General features: G+C 34.1%; 1 protein-coding gene across 1 annotated transcript in view; it reads left to right on the top strand.

The window, feature by feature from the left end:
• Positions 1-22,363, top strand: part of ATP7 (copper-transporting ATPase 1) — a 65,950-nt gene that overhangs the window by 16,209 nt on the left and 27,378 nt on the right. The window contains exons 4-5 of the mRNA XM_090118690.1: positions 20,235-20,352; positions 20,751-20,875. Coding sequence (XP_089974816.1) covers positions 20,235-20,352; positions 20,751-20,875 — 243 coding nt within the window. The remainder of the gene's footprint in view (positions 1-20,234; positions 20,353-20,750; positions 20,876-22,363) is intronic.

The raw sequence follows: 22,363 nt of genomic DNA, 5'->3' as shown, positions 1-22,363 counted from the left end.
AAGGCCGCAATTAGCGCTGGATATCAAAATGTAGGTACCTCCTGTATTTTTTATATGAATTGTTTTGTTTTGTACATGTAAATATTTATATAATTAAAAAATAACAGAAATCAAGGCCCAAAAATAGTTAGATAAAACTACACTTTTTTGAAGTCGGTTAACAATTAATATTTAATAGTAAAACAAGTAAAATACATGATTTAACTAACTTCATGCATAGACACACATTATGTATTGTGCAATTAGGCGTGGTTATAATTATGTTTAACCGCTTACAGAATAATGTATAATTAAAGTGAACAGGAAGACAAGCCTCTTCCTATTTGTTATAATGTTTTACGATTTTGTAATGTAATTTTTTGAAGTGAAACTTCTTTATAGGGGTTGGAAAAAAATTTAGTGTAACATTTTTTCGTTACGCGTGACATTTTTCCGTTACGCGCCATCTTTTTCTTATCCGTAGGGATAAGAAAAAGATGCGTGCACGCGTGATTCGACGTATGTATTTCTGTAAAGTTGCATAATATAGTAAATTATTTTTTGATAAATAAGGTCATAAAGAAGTTTCACTTCTTACGTGTGTACACTACTACACGCACACATTTTTTTATATTGTTTAGAATGTAATAATAGTAGATGTATTCGGGAATTAATAAAAACATACCAATCAAGCCAGGCCGGAATATTTATGGTTTTTCTTCAGTTGAACGACATAGCAAGGAAAAGTGAAAATTTTCATAGAAAGTAGTTCACCAACTTTCGATTTTTTCAGTAATTAATAGAAACTCACATGTTTTTAATTTAATGCTTGTACAGCATATATTAGAGTAATTTTATATCTGTATAAGGATGGAAATATTCAGAAATGAGGGTAGAATGAGAAATATCTCGGTCAATAAGATCGTTCGTGGGTGGAGGAATCGCACAGGAATGTTTAATATTGAACCTACATACCGCATTCTAATGGAGGTATGGCGCAGTGGTTGTAGACAAGGGGTGTGGGTACGATAGAATTAATTTAATGTAGAAATTAAAGACTTAAACTGATTTTAAACGTGCGTACAATCAATTGCAAGAAAAATACAATTTTAATGTTATTAAAATTAAAGGATCTCAAATCGATTGTATCTTTTTTGTCAGATTTCTTGCTACTTTTTCATTTTTGATTTCAATTTTTAATTTGCTTCTCAGCTAGTAGTTTTTGTGCTATGCCACGGATAATAAAATGCTATTCTAGTAGTTATGCTTAATAAATTTTTATATGTTTAGTATATACTACTCGCCTCGGTTTCCTCTAGATGTATAGATAGTTTTAATGTATAAAAATAAATATTAAAATGTAAGTTGTAACGACTTAAGTTGGACTTAAGCAATAGCGATTGTGTCCACTTCCTCGGTAACGTTACATAAACTTAGAAAGGTGCTTGAACACTGAAGGACAAACAGACAGTACTTAAATCCAAACTCAAATATTTTTTAATTCAAGTTCTTTTGGGCGCGATTTATTCGTAACTAGCGGTCCGCCCCGGCTTCGCCCGTGGTACATGTTTACGTTTTCTCTACATAAGAACCATCCTCGTACTTCAAGGAATATAATAAAAAAAGAATTATCGAAATCGGTTCAGCCGTTCTCGAGTTATGCGCTTACCAACACATTTTGCGATTCATTTTTATATATAAGAAGAAGATGTATGAATATTATGTATATAGATTGTTAATTGTAAAATGGTGACCAAAATCGATAGGGACTAGCCAAAAGGATAAATTAGTAATGTAGTGACTATACCATCGAGCTGTGTCCCGCGGTTTTGTTCCGCTCCTGTTGGTCTTAGCGTGATGATATAATATTATGTATAGCCTATAGCCTTCCTCGATGAATGGGCTATCTAACACCGAGAGAATTTTTCAAATCGCACCAATACACTGAGATTAGCGCGTTGAAACAAACAAACAAACTCTTCAGCTTTATAATATTACTAGCTTATCGCCCGCGGCTTCGCCCGCTTTGTCTAAAACCTAATAAATTATATACTAAAACCTTTCTCTTGAATCACTCGTTCTATTAAAAAAACCGCATCCAAATCCGTTGCATAGTTTTAAAGATTTAAGCATACATAACATAGGGACATACCTAGGGACAGAGAAAGCGACTTTGTTTTATACTATGTAGTGATGAAGTAAGTATATTTTTTTAATTCCGACTATTTTCACTATCTCTGTAATAAACATTTGTTATAAATAACAATGTTTATATGTATAAGGCACATACACATACATTTGCACGCCTCATAAGCGAAGAGTTGAGGTGGGTACTACTGTCACTTCGCGCAAAACATCTGATTTTTCAAACTTAAAATGTCTTTATGTATCATACATTGCACTTGTAAGATAATACATACACACACATATTAAGAAAAAACACTATTTTTAACGTTCATGATATTTTTGATGTCATTTTTGTTATTTAAACTAGTTAAAAAACAGTTTAAAAAAGTTCTGTCTTGGACGTCCGTGTGTCTGTATGTGCGGATCCTTTTTCTTGTTAACACGATAGCGACCGAAATACTTTACTAATCGAGTCTTTTTTTTTCTCTTACACTTGAGTATGCTCAGGAATAGAACCCTTTCATTTTTCAGGGTCTGATTCGATGCGGTTTAATTGTTATTAAATAAACAAAAATAATAATTAATAAATATTTATTAAAAAAAATTATGAGGCGTGCACTTTTGGATTTTCCAAATTATTTAGGATTGTCACTGCTGATGCTAAATTGAATTATTATCTAGATATTAATTAAAAAGTCATACATCATGAAAGATTCGTTTTATCGATAATTTTTTATTAAGTTAACAGGATTATATAAGGTAGATTATCTTTCACTTAGAAACACTGGATAAACCTCAATAAATCTATATGTTCAGAAAGTAAATTAATATTAGATATAATTAAGGCTATACATATATGAAAATTATTTTTTGGTATTTTATTTAGTTTTGGCAAACAAAATTTAGTTATATTTTGTTTTCCAAACTGTGTTGGTGAAATAATTTTCAAAATCGGTTCAGCAGTTTCGGAACTAATTTGTTACAAAAAATAAATATTTAATACTAGATCCCGACCGCGGCTTCGCCGCGTTTTCAAATAAAACCCGCATATACCTAATCCCTTTACTGTGGGATATCTAGAATAAATAGAAGCCTATATTATCTTATTCTGGGTCTTCAGCTACGTACATACCAAATATCATTGTAATCGGTACAGTAGTATTTGCGTGAAAGAGTAACTAACATTCATCCTCACAAACTTTCGCATTTATAATATTATTAGTAGGACGTATATAATATAGAAATTCTTATCAATTTATCACTGTATTTGAATATTTTACTAGCAAGTGTGTTCTGGACAAATTATATTACATATAATGATTTAATCATGTTTTTAATCCGTACGTTAATCGTGTAAAAATATGTTTAGGTATATCAAATATTATCTTCATGTAATTGCATGTGTTACCCGCTTATCACTTTTACATTATCTGTGGCATTTTAATTAATTATCTGTGCTATATATATAAAAGTTGTTTAATTAAATAATTATGTGTCGGTGTCTTCGTTATCAAGTGGTAGCTGGTTCGATTCTTGATTATATGTATAATAATAATAAAAAGTTCTGTTGCCATTTTCGGTATCCTTTTTGGGAGCCCATCTACCGAACTAGCGAGTCACCGTCTGCCATTATTTTCAATTTTTAATCTTGAAAAGGCAGACGTCCATAGTCCCCATAGACCCAGCCTACCAGTCCATTTAACACCCCTATCCATAGCCCAGTTTTATTTCTATCCATTGTTTTTGCAATAGTCCTACTTTGGCTGCGGACTGCCCAGGGCTGTATCTCTATAGTGCAGTCATGGGCAGGCTGCGGCTGGTGTCCCACAACACATTAAAATTCTCTAAAGGGCCTCTGCGTGTCGGACCTGTGTCCCCACGTAAGCCTTCCAAAGGACCGAGTATCTTCCTTATGGCGGTACCCGTGTATTATCTAAGATAAAAAGTTCATTTATTTGCCTTCATAACTAAAAACAACAAAGGGACTAAACTAAATATTATGTAAACGTGTAACATTTTCGTTGTTGTTTTTAAACGATAGTTAAGATACTATATCGTCTTCTCTAAAGAAACTGCTTTCAGAATCGGTGGTAAATGGTGAAACTATGTTATTACGATTCTAAAGTGCTTCTAGAAGAAGTCTTATTGAATTAATAGATGTTTGAGTTCATTTTATTTATTGCATAAAATAATTTAGTTTTTTTCTGATATGTGAATTGTGATACAGCGCCATCTAGTTCTGAATTAGGCAAATATTTTACCATAGAAAGTAGAACCACAGATAATAATAAAATACTATAAACTTTAAAAAAGGGAGAGATATATAGTGCCGACCTTTTTTCTACTCTGGAAGTAATACTGTTTTAAGACAATGGTATAGGAGCTGATAACACAATAATTTCGTTTTAGTTGTAAATAATGTGTGTTTATAATTAAACACATTTGTAGCTGTTAGCAGGAAAATATATTTAATTTAAATAATAAATAAAATAATTTGGAAAATCCAAAAGTGCACGCCTCATAATTTTTTTTTAATAAATATTTATTAATTATTATTTTTGTTTATTTAATAACAATTAAACCACATCGAATCAGACCCTGAAAAATGAAAGGGTTCTATTCCTGAGCATACTCAAGCGTAAGAGAAAAAAAAAGACTCGATTAGTAAAGTATTTCGGTCGCTATCGTGTTAACAAGAAAAAGGATCCGCACATACAGACACACGGACGTCCAAGACAGAACTTTTTTAAACTGTTTTTTAACTAGTTTAAATAACAAAAATGACATCAAAAATATCATGAACGTTAAAAATAGTGTTTTTTCTTAATATGTGTGTGTATGTATTATCTTACAAGTGCAATGTATGATACATAAAGACATTTTAAGTTTGAAAAATCAGATGTTTTGCGCGAAGTGACAGTAGTACCCACCTCAACGCTTCGCTTATGAGGCGTGCAATATGCACGATCATGATGGATATGTTTTAAAACAATATCTATGCAAATTAATTACATTGTTGTCTGTTTGTGATGATAAACTTTTCATACTACTCGTGTTCATGCTAATATTATTATGTATAATGCGAAATTCTATCTGTTTGTTTTTCACAGCTCTACTATACGGAATTGGATGAATTTTTTAAAGAAAATAGGTATATAATAGTTGAAGAAATAAAGTGAAATATAAGCGACTTGTTATTATAAAAATGAGATATTTCATCCCGGTTAAAAGTACCTAACTAATGTTATCCATATACTACTATCTCCAGACACAAAAATCATATCATAAAATCGCTCCATTTCGACGTAAAAGAAAGGCAAACAATTAATACACGTATACACTTTCGCATTTATAGTATTTTACTCAAGCCAGTTACAATTAAAGGTTTTATATCAAAAAAGATTTAAGCATACAAAGGGACATAGGGAGTAGGGACAGAGAAAGCGACTTTGTTTTATACTATACTAGCGGTTCGCCCCGGCTTCGCCCGTGGTACATGTTTACGTTTTCTCTACATAAGAACCATCCTCGTACTTCAAGGAATATAATAAAAAAAGAATTATCGAAATCGGTTCAGCCGTTCTCGAGTTATGCGCTTACCAACACATTTTGCGATTCATTTTTATATATAAGAGATAGTGATTATCATTTAATTAAATGCCCCTTTATTCCTTATCATCAAGTAGTTTCTAGTTAGCATGAAAAACAAAACGGAAATGGTAACATTCGAGTACTTAAGCAATAAAATTAATCCGGTATATTTGCAAACAAATGCGTTTTATTTCTCGTTAAAATGCGATAAAGCTAAATATCGCTTTAGTACGAGGAAAGTCAGGTTTATGCGTAGTATATACACGTGGAAATTGAGTTTCGTAGTAAATGGGCACAAATCTATACTATCTATACATCTTGTATACTAATATTATAAAGCTGAAGAGTTTGTTTGTTTGAACGCGCTAATATCGGGAATTACTGGTCCGATTTGAAAAATTATTTCGGTATTAGATAGCCCATTCATCGAGAAAGGCTATAGGGTATACCGCTCTAGGCTATAGGCACAGTATTACAATGTTATTTCCTACAGTAAGGAATCGCCTTTGATGTCGCGCGATGCCGCCGCCAGCGTAGGTACTTACGCTGCCACACGAAAATACGCTAGGGTTGCAACAAATGGGAAATAAAACAATTTTGATTATTAATATTATGATGAAATCATTTATTCATATGTACATTCAAAATAATTGCGATTATTAAATCTGATGTAATTATTTGTTCATAAATATATAATTACAGATATTGCACTGCTAAATATTATTTACGTGGACACTTTATTTTTGGATGTTCTTAATTGTATATTATACCATTTAACTAAGTAATGCATTCGCATTGGGATATACAACCTGATTAGAAAATAATGAGGACAACATATACATAGCTTTGATTTTAATTCAACAGATACAATTAATACAATCTTTCTGAAATATTGTTTCCTTCTGGGATTTCAATGTAGATTTACATCCGTAAACGGAACAGTTTTTGCTCGTCATAATAGAATATGTAAGTACCTATGTATAATAAAATTATTACACAAAAAATACGACTGCGTCATCCTTTCGCGATAGTTAATGCAAACTCAGCGTGATTGCATTAAGCGGCCCGCGTCGCCCGACCCGCCGCCAGTTCCCCTCCGTTTCTCTGCACAAGTACATTCGTCGCCATACTGTAGGATGGTAATACTGTGCTATAGGTATATCATCACGCTAAGACCAACAGGAGCGGAGCAACGCGGGTAAAACCGCGGGGCACAGCTAGTATGTTATAAAACTCGGTAAACCAGTCATAATTTTGTGCAATCTTTAAGTAAAAGTAGTTTCTACTGCTTATCTGTTTTCAGCTAGAAATTATATTCGACTAGTAGGTAGATACTAGGACCTGAGGGCTAAGACCTTGATAGAGTTCAAAACTATTGTATTTACCTGTCGAGGAAAAGTTTACATTTAGAAGGTCATTTATATCCTTGTAATGATATAAACACTTATATATAGGTACACGGATATGTATGTGTAATTATTATAATACAGAATGGGTATAGAATATAGATGAATGAAATATGGATAACTAGCTTTCCACCGGCGGCATCGCCCGCGCAGTCAAAGAAAATCCCGCATAGTTCCCGTTCCCGTGGGATTTCCGGGATAAAACCTATCCTATGTCCTTTCTCGGGTATCAAAATATCTCTATACCAAATTTCATGCAAATTGGTTCAGTAGTTAAGGCGTGATTGAGTAACAGACAGACAGACAGAGTTACTTTCGCATTTATAATATTAGTATGGATGGTGTAAAATTTAATTGGGGGCGAGTGTACCTTTAGGGTGCTTTTCCACCAGTAATGTGAGAGGAATGTGTTTGTAAATAACCAATAGTATCGCTTCAAACTAAATGATGCGATATGATTGTTTAGCGGGAGTTTTAATACTTTTAGTAACATAGGAGAGAAAAAAAATTATAACTTGAATGTCTAAGGAATTTTTATCTGTAAAATTCATTCACCTCTACTGTTTTCACGTTTTCCACGCATCTATCTTAATTATTTATATCATAAGAACCTTCAACCTTACGATAACAATATAACAAACACATCACGAAAAGAATTCGCGCACTCGGTTGAGCCGTTCGCGTGAACAAGGAAACAGAGATACTTTTTTTGGTGACGATCCAGACAAATTTCATCAAAATCTGATCAGCCGTTTTTACGCGATAGAGTAACAAACAACCAAACTACAAACTGTTTAAATCTAGAATATTAGTATACCAATCTACCCTCATATCTCAAGGATACTATATTAACCACGTGTAAACTCAGGTCGTTACATTAGTCACACAGTTTTTAATACAGTACAATCGCTTACAAAACATAATAACCAAACAAGAATTATATTTATAATAAACATCGTGTTCTAAGTAAGGTGTTAAACAATGGATCTAAGCGTAATGACAATGGTCGGCCATTTTGTTTCTGTCAATCAGTTGGTGGTGTAAGTTGGGACTGTGTGCTTGGTTGTGGTGAGTGTAACTTAACGCAATAAGTGTAAGTACCCGCATTTAAAAAAATAGTAGTGCAAAATCTCACCCGAATCGGTTCAGTAGTTTTTGCGTGGCGAATACAATCATATTTATGAAACAGCTTGCGCTAACTTTCCGCCCGCGGCTTCGCCCGCTTTGTCTAAAACATAATAAATTATATACTAAAACATTCCTCTTGAATCACTCTTATCTATTAAAAAAAACCACATCAAAATCCGTTGTGTAGTTTTAAAGATTTAAGCATATATAGGGACATAGGGACAGAGAAAGCGACTTTGTTTTATATACTACTAGCGGTCCGCCCCGGCTTCGCCCGTGGTACATGTTTACGTTTTCTCTACATAAGAAGTAAGAACCATCCTCGTACTTCAAGGAATATAATAAAAATAGAATTATCGAAATCGGTTCAGCCGTTCTCGAGTTATGCGCTTACCAACACATTTTGCGATTCATTTATACTATGTAGTGATATTATACTATGTAGTTATACTTCCGGATGGAAAGGGAATACCCTGCGTGTAGCATATTAATTTAATAAAAACCATAATACATCACAATCGAGGAAAACCAAGTGATTACTAATTATTATTAACAAGTAGGTCTGTGTGACTACATCTCGCAGGTGCCGTGTGAATCGCCTTAATAATGTAGCGCTTGAAGCGCTTTGAGGAAATATACAAACTCAAACTCAAACTCAAACATTTATTTATTCAATTAGACTACTTTTAGTAGCACTTTCGAATCGTCATTACATAAGTATTTTTAACATTTACCACCGATTCGGAAAGCAGTATCTATGGAGAAGAACCGGCAAGAAACTCCATAGTTGCTCTTTTAAAATCATATTGTCAATATTACATAATCTGTAACTTAAATCTAACTACATAATATATCATAATATGCCAAAGAACTGTCCTGTGGTTCTTACGCGACAACCCTCCATGGATTTTCATCTTCCATATATTCCTTAATGCTATAATAGGCTCTCTGAACTAATATATTTTTTACATAAGTTTTAAATTTAGCACTACCAAACTCTTTAATATTATGAGGAATTCTATTGTAAAAGCGTATACCTTGACCCATAAATGAATTTTTAACTTTAGCTAATCGGAAAAATGGCATTTCAATTCTATTTCTGTTCCTTGTGCCATAACAGTGTCTATCTCCTACTCTTGTGTGTACGTCGGCATTTTTGTGTACATGCAAAATATTATTAAATATATACTGTGATGGTACAGTAAGGATACCAGTATTCTTAAAGAGATCTCTTAGTGAGTCCCGAGCACGTAAATTATATATAGAGCGAATGGCTCTTTTCTGTAAGATAAATATAGTTTCTATATCTGCTGCCCTGCCCCATAGTAGAATTCCATAGGACATAATACTATGAAAGTAGCTGAAATAAACCAATCTAGCTGTATCTTCATCGGTGAGATGCCTTACCTTTCGGACTGCATATGCTGCTGAACTGAGCTTACCTGCAGCGGTGTTGACATGGGCTCCCCACTGTAGTTTCTCGTCCAATGTTAACCCAAGAAATACAGTCGATTCTGTAGGGTGTAATACCTCCCCGTTCAAGGTAATATTTCTGCTCAACTTTTTAACGTTAGGTAGTAAAAATTCAACACAAGTTGTTTTTTTGGCATTTAATAATAAATTATTAGCAGTAAACCAGTCGGATATGTGTAAAAGAGTACTGTTCACTTCGTCAACATTTGGGTCATGCCTATCCACATTGAATATTAATGAGGTATCATCTGCAAACAGAACTATTTCACACCTATCCTGTAAATAATAAGGTAGATCATTGATATATACCAAGAACAAGAAGGGTCCTAAAATAGATCCTTGTGGAACACCAATGTTAATTGACGCACCGCTAGAACGTTCTCCATTAACAACTACAGTTTGTATCCTATCATGCAGGTATGAGGCTATGAGGTTCTGAGCTTGTCCTTTAATCCCATAGTGATTAAGTTTACGCAATAATGTACAATGTTCAACGCAGTCAAATGCCTTGGAGAGGTCACAAAATATCCCCAAAGCATTTTTTGAGTTTTCCCATGCCTTATATATATGTGTTAGTAGTGCAACTCCAGCATCTGTGGTTGAGCGCCCCTTTGTGAAACCAAACTGTTTGGTGTGCAGCAAATTATTAGAAGCAAAGTGACTAGTCAATTGGTTTAATATTAACTTTTCGAATACCTTACTTAATGTTGGTAAAATCGAGATAGGTCTATAGTTGTTACAGTCTTCTTGATCGCCTTTCTTAAATAGAGGTATAACTTTACTAAGCTTTAGTAAATTAGGAAATGTACCATAGTCACAACACTTATTAAATATGAAAGCTAAATTGTTTGCAATATTTTCTATTATATTATTAACTAAATTTACGGACATTCCCCAAAGATCACAAGTGTTTTTTAAATTAAGTGTCTTAAATGCTGTAACAATATCATTAGCAGTTACGTGACGCAATTGAAATAATGTACTGCACCCCGCAACATGGTCCCTCAAAAAGGTCTCTGCAAGTACTGAAGACGAGTTTAAATTATTAGTAATGCTAGCAGGGACACTACTAAAGAAATCTTCAAAAGCAAGCGCAACATCAGCATTTTTGTCAATAACCATGCCATTATGTACAAGTTTTATGGTATTACTTGATTTGCTTTTACCCATTTCACCATTAATAATAGACCAAACTGTTTTAACTTTATTATCCGAGTCGCGTATTTTATCTCTGATATACAAACGCTTCGCAGTAAAACAAACAATTTTAAAAGTTTTTGAGTAATTTCTAACATATCTAAGAAAAGATGGGTCTTTATTATATTGCTTCATACCATATAACTCATAAAGAACGATCCTACACCTATGTATGCTAGGTGTCGCCCATTTACTAAATGGTAAATCCTTGGTAATATTTAAAGATTTAACTTTAAATATTTTTTCAAATTCATTATGAACTAAATTAAAAAGATTTTTAAACATTTCACAAGGATTATTATGACAGGATTGATCATTCAGTACGGGCAGGTTTTTATTAATATTATCTCTAAATTTATTAATGCCTTTTTTAGTTATAGGCCTAACATTAATTCTTTTAAATTCAGGTAAGCAATCCCATTCAAAAACTACTTTCTGGCCACAGTGATCCGAAGTGAGTGTATTGAGAATATTTTTCTCTAAACAGATGCAGTCGCAGTATATATTATCAATACAGGTTGCAGAAGTGGGTGTAATTCGTGTGGGTTCATTAAAAAGTTTATACAGATTAAATGACTGAAACAAATTAACAATTCGTGTAGCCGTTGGTGTTTGTAAGAGTAAATCAATATTAAAATCACCACATACTATAACTTTTTTTTTACTCCTGCCTAGACGCTTTAATATTTCTTCCATGACTGTCTCAAACATATTATAGTCACTGGAAGGGGGTCTATAAACGCAAACAATAATGTAACGCTCCAGTTCAACACAGGACAGTTCAATGGTCCGTTCTACAGAAAGACTAACAATGTCAGTTCGTTCTTTGCATTTTACACTATTATGTACAAAAATAAGAGAACCTCCATGAATAGCATATGTCCTGAAGTATATACTTTTTAATTTATAATTATCAATATTTATTAACAACTGACATTGTTTAAGCCAATGTTCTGTTACACAAAAAACCTTAATACTATTATGATTTAAAAACAATTCAATTATATTAATTACTGACCTATATTTAAATTATTTTATTGTATGGATTTGAACATGCAAGTTTGGTAATAAATTAGGGAGGGGTTCGGTCACATACGTATGTGTATTATAATTGTTTATGATGAATGAAAAAATATTGCTAGCTTCTCATGAATGTAACTCAAGAATCAAACAAAATACTGATAACTAATTTTAAATATCAGTTTTAACTTTTATTGTAATTTTTTAAATTGAACGCGTAATGCGTATGTAATATAATTTTATAAAAAATCAACAAAAGAAAGAGAAGAAAAACGAATGGACAACCTCCTTCATTTTAAATAAATTACGAAGGACAATTAGTATTTTCAATTGTTTCAACAGCTTGATAAAAGTTCAAGCGCTTCAAGAGTTATGCACTCGGTGCGCGGGAAAAAGTGACGACCGCAAATTGTAAATGACCGATTTAGTTGGTTAATTATTATTACCGTGTGAGTTTGTTTGCTTTAATTTATACCATAAAGTACTAAGTTTCGTTCAAAACTTTCGTTTTGTGTTTATATGTTGCACTTTATTTTTTACGTGAGAAGGAAGGAAGAAGGAAAATTCAAAATAGTTCTAGAAGGAATAGAACGCGCGAATTCGATTTGTGACGTTACACGTAAGTTGAATAGATTAACCAGTATATCGAGAGCTCTTGTTTGTATAGCAACTAGTGTTTGACAGAGATCAAGGTATATATTACGGTGCATTTACATCACCTAGAGCTAGAGCATTCTTTCGTGATCTTTTAGTGTAAACGGAAACTCGTATTCAGTGTTGTTGAGTTGTTCAGTATTAGAATATTGCATAGAATCTTTCGATCGCACTAAGAACAACGAAAGAATGCTCTACGCCTGTAAAAGAATTTACAGGCGTATAGCATTCTTTCGTTCTTATTGACTGATTCGCTCGTTTAATGTAAATGCACCGTTATGTGGTTATTTTTGCGGAATGTAATTTCTGTCAAATTAATTGTAATATAATAAAATCTACCTAAATAAAATAAATAAATAAATCTCTGTAGGTACCAAGTCTGATCCGATCAGCTGTTGTTGCTTGAATGGGTAACATTCAAAATGTTTTTAAGTATGAACTTGTTTTTATAGAGTAGGTAAATATAGAATGATGCTTGATTTACAGTTTGGTATTTACGCTACAATTATATCCGTGTTGTAGTTTTTAAGTGATTTGTATTTTTAGTGTCATTCAATATTGTCGATATGACAACATTTTTTTTATATATTTAGTATTTATTATTTATAGTTATTTCGAACTAGCCATCGCGTGCATGGGAGTCGAATAATGGACAATGAGTATTGAGTATTGTGTAACTATGTGGGACATTCATCTCACCTTGTAAATCGCCTTGTACCTTAGTGTATACAGGGTGTTGTTATTTGTTCGTAAATGTATGCACTACTTATATGGGTATGCTTTCTTCTAACTGATGCTTAATTTTAAAATTTTAAGGAATTAAAATAATTCGATCACGAGGCCGGATTCGAACCCGCATCTTCCGCCATTTTCGAATTTAATTATTTACTTTCTTTCAAAATTTCAATTTATAAAGCATTTGAATGTCATAAAACACACTTTAACCCGGCGTCATTGAGGTTGGGTCAAAATGACCCGGCTTGTTTATAATTTACAATATCTTTGTAATTACGTGCACGATTGTGCTGTTCTTTGTAGTAGCTGGAGCTAATAATGTACATTAAACGTTTTGGAAGTGAAATTCTTTCGACGTCGAGTGTACTGGGAGTTACACGCGTGTATTTCCGAAAAAGGTAAATATGACCCATCCTCACAATTGATGTAACAATTTCGCGCCATGGCTAAGTTATCGATTTTTACTGTTGTGTATGATTTCTTGGTGTCTGCAAACATTTATTTTGCTTGTTTCAGTGAATTTAATGTTTTTGTTTGTCCGACAGGTACTTATTATAAAATAGGTACTATAAACGGATAGAATAGAAAATATCACGTATGATGGCGGGTTTAGACTCTTGTCTGACTTAGACTTACCTTATTATGATGATGAAGTATAGAAGAAGAGGATCATGTAGAGTGTGGAGTGTGTTTCAAGCGGAGAAAAGCGAAAACCCGAATTCAATACCTTTTACAATAAAACTAAATATGGGGTTGACGTCGCTGATGATCTTTGCGCCTCCTATGATGTGAGTCGTAACTCCAAAAGTTGGGCCCTGACAATTTTTATGCCATGTTGGACACACAGGAATTAATGCGCTTATAATACGTCACATAAATAAAAACAAACCAAACGATAAGCGACGTAATTTTTTGAAAAACTTAGGTCTTGCTCTGGTCTTAGAACATTTGAAAATTCGCCAGAAATTGATCGATAGCAATGACAAATGGGCAAAATAATCAGATAATTTATTGGTGGATCATCAGAGGAGCCACCTGCAGTTCCCGCAAAAGATGTTAAGTGTGTCCGGAAATAAAAATAGTAAAACAAAACATTTTTGTCAAGCTTGCCCTAAATTTATTTGTCCTGAACGCATCATGGCTTTCTGTATTGATTTCATTTACAACGAAGATTCTAATTAGCTTTGTTAAAGTTTTTTTCTAATATATTTAGACTTAAGTTTATAAAAATGCTATTTGTAACCAAAATTACTGGTTATTAGCGTAGTAATGACATGAAAACGTAAGAGGTCTTTATTTTGTTCCTATTTTTATGAGTTTATGTCAAAGTTGATTAAAGTGAATAAAACGTTGGTTAATTATTATTTTTATTTTATATTATCAAAACCAGAATACCTATAACCTATAATAATAACACAGAAAACTAATTTTCTTAAAAAGTTTAAAAATAACAACTATAAAATATATGGGTAATATTGACCCACCTCAACGTTCGCGTATCTGTTTTCTACCACAATGACGCCGGGTTAATGAGATAAACTCATAAAATTATTGTACTTATAATATATTGTCACCGATTTTTGATAAGTGTACAAAGTTTATCTAATGTTCAATTTGTTTTTTTTAATATACTGTTGCGATGGCACGTGGCTGGAAATAAATGAAATTATGATATTTCATAACTATGTTGATTTGATTCAAACTGAATAAACACTTGTAAAACACTTGAAAGATATTAGAATTAAGATAATTGTAGCTAAATCTATACTAATATTATAAAGCTGAAGAGTTTGTTTGTTTGAACGCGCTAATCTCAGGAACTACTGGTCCGATTTGAAAAATTCTTTCGGTGTTAGATAGCCCATTTATCGAGGAAGGCTATAGGCTATAATATATCATCACGCTATGACCAACAGGAGTGGAGCAATGCGGGTGAATTATAAAGAAGCTAAAGTTTTTACTTATTAAATTAACAACGGTAAGAATACTTTTTAACCATTTTAGACTACTTAAATTTGTAAAGTTGTGGTGTTCGAACCCGCATCTCCAAACGAGAATTCTGTAACCCCTGCACCACTGTGTTCACTCTCGCTGACACAATTTAATAATTATTGCTCTAGTTTTAATGTTTAAGGTCACCTTGTATGGTATGTTGTGGGGGCTTGTATAGAGCGTGTTGTTTTTATAACACTTTTTCATTAGCTTCACTTGTATGTTTGTACTAGCTGTTCCCCGCGGTTTTGCCCGCATTGCTCCGCTCCTGTTGGTCTTAACGTGATGATACATAGCCTATAGCCTTCTTCGATAAATGGGCTATCTAACGAAAGAACTTTTCAAATCGAACCTGAGATTAGCGCGTTCAAACAAACAAACAAACTCTTCAGCTTTATAATATTAGTATAGATGTAACCGATTCCTTTTGACTCGATTATCTCCCACTATAAACGAACAGATTTATTTCCAACTTTGTGCAATTATCAACAATTAAGTTCTGTTAGACTTTATTGTATCAATCGTTTGAAGTTTCTTATATCAAATGTTATTTAATATTTTTTTATTCATACTGACTATTATTTCGGTCTCTCCCGCCTTAAATCATTAAAACTGGAAAAATAAAAATATAAATGGACCATGTCTTGTTTATATTAATGTATAAAATTATTCTCTTGTTCCACTTCAAATTAATCTTACCTAACCTGATATTAGATAGATGATAACCGGTGAGGTCGCCTATTGTACTTTATCTCTGCTCTCTCTTATGTAGGAGTGGTAATACATAATTAAATATTAGATTTTTTTATTGAGTTTTAATATCATTAAAATGCTATATAAATAATAAATTTTAAAAGAATGGAAATGGGGAGTCCCTTAGACACATATAACCACAAGAGTAGAATAAATTCGAATCCAGCCTCATGATCGAATTTTTGTATTCTTTAAAATTTTCTCAATGCAATATTTTCTTTTGAACACGCTGTATATGAAACCTTGGTAGCCATGGCTTATGGTTACAAGACAAAATTGTGATGTATTATTATCTATTATGGTTTAACTGACATACAACTTATGCGTTATTTTACATATTATAAATGCGAAAGTTTGTATTGTTTGTTATTTCTTCGCACAACGAGAAAACTCATTGACGAATTAATACATAGGATAGTTTATATCCTAAAAATTTCATGGGAATAGGAACTATGGGGGTTTTTATTTGGCGAAAGTTAGTTGTTAGTTAAAAATAATTTGGGATTGATGACTTTCACTACTTTTTTTTGCTGTAGTTATACTAGTCTTTATTTTTGTTATCTAACTATATAAAAATAAGTCGGGTTTTCCTTCCTGTCGCTATAACTACTATAACTTCAGAACGTACGAACCGATTTCCGCGGTTTTGCAATGTAAGTGAACTTAGCAGATCATTTTTAGCAGATCAAAAAAAAAATGTGAGTTCTTATCGCGTGCAGTTGAGTTCTACAGTTCCTGATACTTTTTAGAAATAGTTCTGGCGTTTTTACCTTAAAAAACGACATTTGAAAAAATGATCTGCCAACTTCCCGTAGCAGATCATTTTTAGCAGATCAAAAAAAAAATGTGAGTTCTTATCGCGTGCAGTTGAGTTCTACAGTTCCTGATACTTTTTAGAAATAGTTCTGGCGTTTTTACCTTAACAAACGACATTTGAAAAAACCCGACCTGGACCCGGCTTAACGTGATGCTAAGACGTAATGCTACGACGTGATGCTACGACGTGATGCTACGACGTGAGGCTACGGCGTGATGCTACGCTGTGATGCTACGGCGTAATGCTACGGCATGTGTTACGGCGTGATGCTACGGCGTGATGCTACGGTGTGATGCTATGGCATGATGCTACGGCATGATGCTACGGCATGATGCTACGGCATGATGCTACGGCGTGATGCTACGGCGTGATGCTACGGCGTGATGCTACGGCATGATGCTACGGCATGATGCTACGGCGTGATGCTACGGCGTGATGCTACGGCGCGATGCTACGGCATGATGCTACGGCATGATACTACGGCGTGATGCTACGGCATGATGCTACGGCATGGTGTTACGGCGTGATGAAACACGCCGTAACATAAATAAATTTTCTAGTGTTTCATTTTACGCGAGTATTTCTAAAAAGTATCAGGAACTGTAGAACTCAACTGCACGCGATAAGAACTCACATTTTTTTTGATCTGCTAAAAATTATCTACTACGGGAAGTTGGCAGATCATTTTTTCAAATGTCGTTTTTTAAGGTAAAAACGCCAGAACTACATATTTCTAAAAAGTATCAGGAACTGTATGGTCTAAGATCCGAACATAAGGCGAAATTCAACGGCGTGATAATAGAATGAGACCCTTTTATAATTAATTTAGTCTATTAAAAAATGTATTAAAAATGGGTTGACTGGGAAAATCCTGGACAGGACATTTTTAATGAATTAAAAAAAAAACATTTTTTTTAATTAATTGCAGTATCAAGATAATAAAAAAAAATATAATAGACTTAAAGTATGAAACCTACAGAATGTGCAGTCATAGTCGTTTTCTAATATTTACCGGGACAAACGGCTAGGTTGGCAGGTATAAACAGGTATGTCGGTACCAGTTACTTTCACTTGATAGGATGATGAAAAAAAAAATTATGTCAGCACTGTTTTATTACAAAATTGTTTTATTTTCTCGAAACTGCAATTAATAAAAAATAAAAATAAATAAAAAAAATTTAATTCATTAAAAATGTCCTGTCCAGGATTTTCCCAGTCAACCCATTTTTAATACATTTTTTAATAGACTAAATTAATTATAAAATTGGTCTCATTCTATTATCACGCCGTTGAATTTCGCCTTATGTTCGGATCTTAGACCAGTAGAACTCAACTGCACGCGATAAGAACTCACATTTTTTTTTGATCTGCTAAAAATGATCTGCTAAGTTCACTAACATGGTTTTGCATTCGTTGGAAAGGTCTCGGGCTCCGTGAGGTTTATATCAAGAAAAGGTGTCTCTGGTGGCGAAACGGAGTTCGCCCGGTTTGCTAGTTACATACGTATATAGTTTAGATAAACAGAAACGTACTGTAAATCAAAACAACTTGTTCCTTATAAGATTTACATAGCATGAATAATATTGAATGTTTATTTGAAGAACTATATCTGTTCCCTCATTCGACAAGATAAGTGAAGTAAATATTACAATCAGAGTTTAAATAAAGCCTCGTCTACATAAATCTGTTCGTTACACTTGATACTAGCTATCCGCCCTCGGCTTCGCCCGCGTAGTTAAAGGAAAACCCGCACAACACTCGTTCCTGTGAGATTTCCGGTATAAGACCTATCACCTATTCTTTCTCGGACCTATCAAATTTCATCCAAATCGGTTCAGTGGTTGCGGGCGTGAAGAAGAGACTGACACTCGGAAAGACAGGCGCACAGAGTAACTTATACATTAATAATATTAGTTAGTATTAGTAGGGACAGTTTTATATTATAATTAGTTGTTAATTCATCATCATAATCATCATGAGCCCATAGTCCACCGTTCAACCAGTCGTGTTTTTGTATTGACAATCCAAAAATTACAGAAAAAATATTTTATACGAATGTTAGTTCAACATTAGCTGATTAGTGAACACTCAGCTTTATTTAACATACGTGACTTACTGTGAATGGGCATTTTAGTCGATATATTTATGTATACTGAGATATGGATAATGTACAAGTAATATTAGGTTAATACGTTGTAAAATTTATAGAATTAAATACATTTTTCCTTGTTTTTTTTGTATTTTTCGTATAATTTTATCAACGTTTCGTTTTTTTATGTAGTTGTGACTTTCCTGTTTTAGAATTATTATAAGCACGTAAACTATAGACAGCTAAATTTAAAACACCAATAATATTATAAGTTAAAAGGTGTAGATAGATTACCAACATAACATTCGATCTTCAAAAAGATAAACGGCACACACGATTAGACGTCACAGTGAGATGGCACGATTCAACTATCGTGAACGAAAAAGAGACAACTGAAGTAAATGTGGCAAAATTGCCACATTTCGTCGTGCCATTTCTGCAGTCAATAATTTATTTACACCTTTTTCAGTTTAATATTGTATAACACCCCTTTTTGAAGTGGAACATGTTTTGTCATGCCAATAACGTTACGTCATGGAGTAAGGCGAAGACTTTGATTTTTATATTTGAATCCTACCAAAGAACTTTCAATTTTGACACGCGTGTGCTCGGCATACACGCTTTTTTAGGGTTCCGTAGCCAAAATGGCAAAAACGGAACCCTTATAGTTTCGTCATGTCCGTCTGTCCGTCTGTCCGTCTGTCCGTCTGTCACAGCCGATTTACTCGGAAACTATAAGTACTACAGTGATGAAATTTGATGGGAATATGTGTTGTATGAACCGCTACAAAAATATGACACTAAATAGTAAAAAAAAGAATTGGGGGTGGGGCCCCCCATACATGTAACTGAGGGATGAAATTTTTTTTTTCGATGTACATACCCGTGTGGGGTATCAATGGAAAGGTCTTTTAAAATGATATAAAGTTTTCTAAAAAACATTTTTCTTAAAGTGAACGGTTTTTGAGATATCAGCTCTCAAAGTCGTAAAAAGTATGTCCCCCCCCCTCTATTTTTATAACTACGGGGTATAAAATTCTAAAAAAAATAGAGGTGATGCATGCTAATTAACTCTTTCAACGATTTTTGGTTTGATCAAAGTATCTCTTATAGTTTTTGAGATAGGTTGATTTAACTGTAATTTATTATATTTGCTGCTACGGAACCCTTTGTGCGCGAGCCCGACTCGCACTTGGCCGGTTTTTATTTGTATTAGTTTATTTAAACCATACAGAAACAAAATAAGCTAATTGTTCTTCTCCATTATTTCTAGGGACCCACCCCAGGAGCCTGTCTCGATACGCGTCCCGATAAATGGCATGACATGCCAGTCGTGCGTGAAGAGCATAGAGGGCTCCGTCGCGGAGCTGCAAGGGGTCACGTACGTCAAGGTGGGTGACGGTCTACTCGAAAGACTGATGGTCTACTCCAAAGACCGATGGTCTACTGAGTCCTTTTAAGTTTATCAAAGATCAGAATTATTTGCCAAACCCACACGTTTTTAAAGATTATTTTCAGCTGTAATTCATCGCAGGTTTCCTACAAAAATATTATATAGCGGAAAAGTATTTTTCATTGCTTTTTTGAACGACCTAATCTCAAGAACTAATGGTTTAAATTAACAAAACATATTGTTCTGTGGGATACTCACATTTTACTATTAAAAAGCCTTGACGAATAAAAAACATTCTTTACAAGAGCAGACGTATTTTTCGCGTAGTTCTTGTACATTGAAAAACACACTTGCGTAGTTCTCGTAATAACTTCCAAATAACTTGTATGTTTGCAGGTGGAGCTATCAGAAAACGCGGGCTACTTCAGATATGACCCGCGCGCTTGTTCCGCGGAAGCTATCCGGGCCCACATAGAGGATATGGGCTTCGAAGTGCCCGCGGATGGTGGTGACGAGACCAGGTGGGGAGAAGTTCCTAATAAACTTATGTTGTGATGTTTCTTTGGCATTAGTTTTTACTTAGTTTTATTTTATTTTTATTTTTATTCATACTTTATTGCTCTGAAATAACTTATTTAGGAACTTAATCCCTACTAATATTATAAATGCGAAAGTAACTCTGACTCTAACTCTAACAGACAGACTGTTACGCTTTCCCGCTTAAACCTCTCAACCAATTTTGATGTTTGGCACAGACAGTCTTTAGACCCTGAGAAAGAACATAGGCTACCTTTTATTGCGAAATATGTACCACGGGCTAAGCCGGGGCGGACCGCTAGTCTAATTATAAATTAAAATTAAAACAAATGGCTGTCCTATCCTATCGCTAAATAGCGATTTCTTCCAGTTGTAAAAGTCAGAATAATATAATGAGCTTAAAGCTTTAAAACGTGTTTCTTTTTACTTTTTTATTTGAATTTAGCTTAAACGTAGCGGACTTATTGTATTGATGCTAATAGGAATGGGGAAAATGAGCTTAAAGTACGTAATTTATACAATTTCATGCAGCATTTTTCTTGATTGGTAGTGGCCCTGCCTTCGAAGCCAGAGGTGGTGGGTTCGATTCCTACCCGGGGCAAATATTTGTGTGATGAACATAGATGTTTGCTCTGTGCCTCGGTGTTAATTATCTATTTAGGTATTTATTTAAAACTAGCTTTCCGCCTGCGGCCTCGCGCGTTTTTCCCGCATAGTTCCCGTTTCCGTGGAATTTCCGGAATAAAACCTAGCCTATGTTGCTCTGTGAAGATGCAGCTTTCTAATGGTGAAAGAATTTTTGAAATCGGTCCAGTAGTTTATGCGTGAAACCATACATACATACATATATAATTACAAACCTTTCCTCTTTATAATATTAGTACTAGCTGGTGCGTTGTGCGCGGGCTGCAAGCAGCCCGCGAGCCCCTTTTGCCCCTGGGTTGAAGCAATAGGGCAGTCATTAGAAAATGCATCAAAATCCCCCGTCAATTTGTTATTATTTGCCAACAGCGATTCCACAGTCAATCGGAAGTGCTTATAAATTCCCAATTCAAATATTTTCTATTTTGAAATGCTGTCGACCTTCGAGGGTGCGTGGTGCGCGGGCTGCAAGCAGCCCGCGAGCCTCTTTTGCCTCTGGGTTGAAGCAATAGGGCAGTCATTTGAAAATGCATTCGAATTTCCTGTCCATTTGTTACATCTGCTAACAGCGATTCTACAGTCAGTCGGTAATGCTTATAAATTCTCCATTCAAGTATTTTCCACTTCGGGAGGCTGCCCACCTTCGAGGGTGCGTGGTGCGCGGGCTGCAAGCAGCCCGCGAAGCATCCCAGGGCAGAAATCTTCAGTCAGTTGAAAATGCATAAAAATTCCCCGTCAATTTGTAAATACCTGCTAACAGCGATTCCACACTCCACAGTCAATCGGAAGTGCTTATAAATTTCCCATTCAAATATTTTCTATTCCGGGGG

This window comes from Colias eurytheme, chromosome 30 (genome assembly GCF_061535395.1).
Source record: "Colias eurytheme isolate Ceu_HAF_F1 chromosome 30, ilColEury1 Martin Lab GWU primary, whole genome shotgun sequence".
Lineage (NCBI taxonomy): Eukaryota > Metazoa > Arthropoda > Insecta > Lepidoptera > Pieridae > Colias > Colias eurytheme.
Note: the sequence above shows the minus strand (reverse complement) of the source record. Positions and strands in the feature narration are given on the sequence as shown.